The 2,103-nt window shown below is 57.4% G+C and overlaps 1 protein-coding gene across 1 annotated transcript in view; it reads right to left on the bottom strand.

Moving 5' to 3' along the window:
• Positions 1-2,103, bottom strand: part of CBX2 (chromobox 2) — a 5,283-nt gene that overhangs the window by 1,690 nt on the left and 1,490 nt on the right. The window contains exons 2-3 of the mRNA XM_009643024.2: positions 1,981-2,046; positions 2-26 (exon numbers count right to left, since the gene is read on the bottom strand). Of these exons, the coding sequence (XP_009641319.2) occupies positions 2-26; positions 1,981-2,046 (91 nt within the window). The remainder of the gene's footprint in view (position 1; positions 27-1,980; positions 2,047-2,103) is intronic.

Here is a 2,103-nt window from a genome sequence, read left to right as displayed (position 1 = left end):
GATTCTGCACTTCTTTTTCGTGTTCCCTGAAAAAACAACGATGAAAGACAATGTTTGCAGGGAAGAAACAAACATCAAAAATCATCCAGGTTCCTCCCTTTCTTCTGTCAGTACCACCCCCACCCCCCCAGGATGCTGTTGGCTCAGCTCCCGTCCCAGTGCCTGAGCAGCGGCTGGGAGGTGTCCTTCACCCCTACCGACATGGGACGATCTTGCAGGCTCCGAGCACATCACTTACTTGAGCCCACGCTGTTGGGGGCACACCGCACTCAAGGGCGGTCAAAGAGCCCCAAGAACTGTACGGAAACCCGGGGGCTTGTGCAGTTCAACCTCCCCGCCCTGGCACCCGGACCATTTACCCTGTGGGAACAGCACAGGTCCCTGGAAGACTCACGCCACGAATGCGATGCAATGCAAGAAAAAGAACTACAAAGTGAGGAAAGGGTTAGAAAAATTGTGGCCTTAGAACAAGGACAGCTCTCTGGATGTCAGGGTACCCAGCTGGCGCCGCAGCAGGCATCTGCCCTGATTTCCTGGAGGAGAGGTTAAAGGAAAGAAAAACCCTTGCACACAGCCTGGGATTGCCCTGCACGGATGGCTGAAATGTATTTAGCAAACTGCTCACAGAGCCAAAATCCTCTGCCTGCTGGTTACCCCAGTCCTGGTCCCTTTGTCCCACTGGTGCCAGTCCCAGGCCTTCCAAAGAGAGGCACCGAGTTTTGTAATGCTGCCCTGAGAGCGGCTCCCAGCTCTGCTCGCGCCCGGGGGAACCGAGGGGAGGGAGAGCATCCCTGCCTGCATCCCTGCCTGCATCCCTGCCTGCATCCCTGTTTGCTCCAGTAAGATCCCCACGGTAAGAAGCTTCCAGCGGTCAGCGATGGACCGCACGGCATGATCTCATCCCGAGTCGGTGGCTCTTCCAATTCATGGTGAGATTTGCAGCTTTTCTGCTACAGCGGCATCAGGCAAACCAAAGCATCTGCCCCGTCTCAGCTAAGCCTGGCCTGGCAGAGCTGAGCTTCCCCTCTGCTCACAGCGAGCGGTACAGCCTCCGTGCGGAGGGAAAGCAAATGCGTCCCCTGGAAACTCTGCAAGTTCTCACCTTCGCTGGGCTCATTTCACCTCTCCTGCACCTCCTGGTCGGGATGTGGTGGCCCAGGCTGGCAGCCACGCAAAGCCCGAGGTGATCGCGTGGGGAGGGGTTTTGGATCACCAGACTGCTTCGTGGTTCTCCGTTTACACAGGACAGCGTTAAGCTGCAATACCTACGGCTAATCAACCCCCGCGCTGTCTGCACTCACCACCAGATTCCATTCTTGAAAAAATGGATCCAGAAACGAGTTATAATTAAATCCTATCATAAACTTTAATGATTTTTATTACTGTGGAGCCCAAATACTTGGCAGCGCTGTGCTTGCCGTAGCCAGCTGGCTACTTTTTTACCTCCGTGCGTGACGCCTGGTGCAGAATAGCTGCAGACCAATTGCCAGCCCCCGCTCGGCCCCGGGCAGTAGCCCCAGCCCGGACAGAGGACACCATTTTCTCCCACCCGTTACTTCCTCGCCCCTCTTGCAGCCGTGCCCCCCACAGGCACATTTCGGTGCCCTCCGAGCCGTTCCTGCAGTCCCAGGCGCCGTCTCCCCACCGGGGCCTGCAGTCACCCCCAAGCACAGCGAGGCCCCGACCGCTGGCCGGGGGACGAGAGCCGAAGGGCTGTGCTGGGCGCTGCCGCGCGCCCGTGGTACAGCCAGCGCAAACCCTGATTGTGCACGGGGCCGTAAATTCCCCGTGTTTACCCAGCCCCGGGAGAGACTTCCTAGGTGGACCCGAACTGTAATTTCAGGAGATGAACAAAAGGGCTGTGCCACAAAAGGCACGGCGAGCTTCAGCCTGTTGTTTCCATCGCTTCCACCGCACGCGCAGCCAATTAGAAGTTAATTGACTTTATCGTTTGCTTAGAAATATTTATAGTTTGCTCACTTCTTTTGGAAAGCGAGGAGGAGTCTTGGATCGAGGATGTTCTCCTCGGGCTCCCAGCTGTTGTGCCTGCAACACAAGACACGGGCTGGGCGGGAGCGGGGGGGCCGGAGCTCCCCGCCGCCC

Source organism: Egretta garzetta, unplaced genomic scaffold (assembly GCF_000687185.1).
Source record: "Egretta garzetta isolate BGI_Z169 unplaced genomic scaffold, ASM68718v1 scaffold1097, whole genome shotgun sequence".
In the NCBI taxonomy this organism is placed as follows: domain Eukaryota; kingdom Metazoa; phylum Chordata; class Aves; order Pelecaniformes; family Ardeidae; genus Egretta; species Egretta garzetta.
Note: the sequence above shows the minus strand (reverse complement) of the source record. Positions and strands in the feature narration are given on the sequence as shown.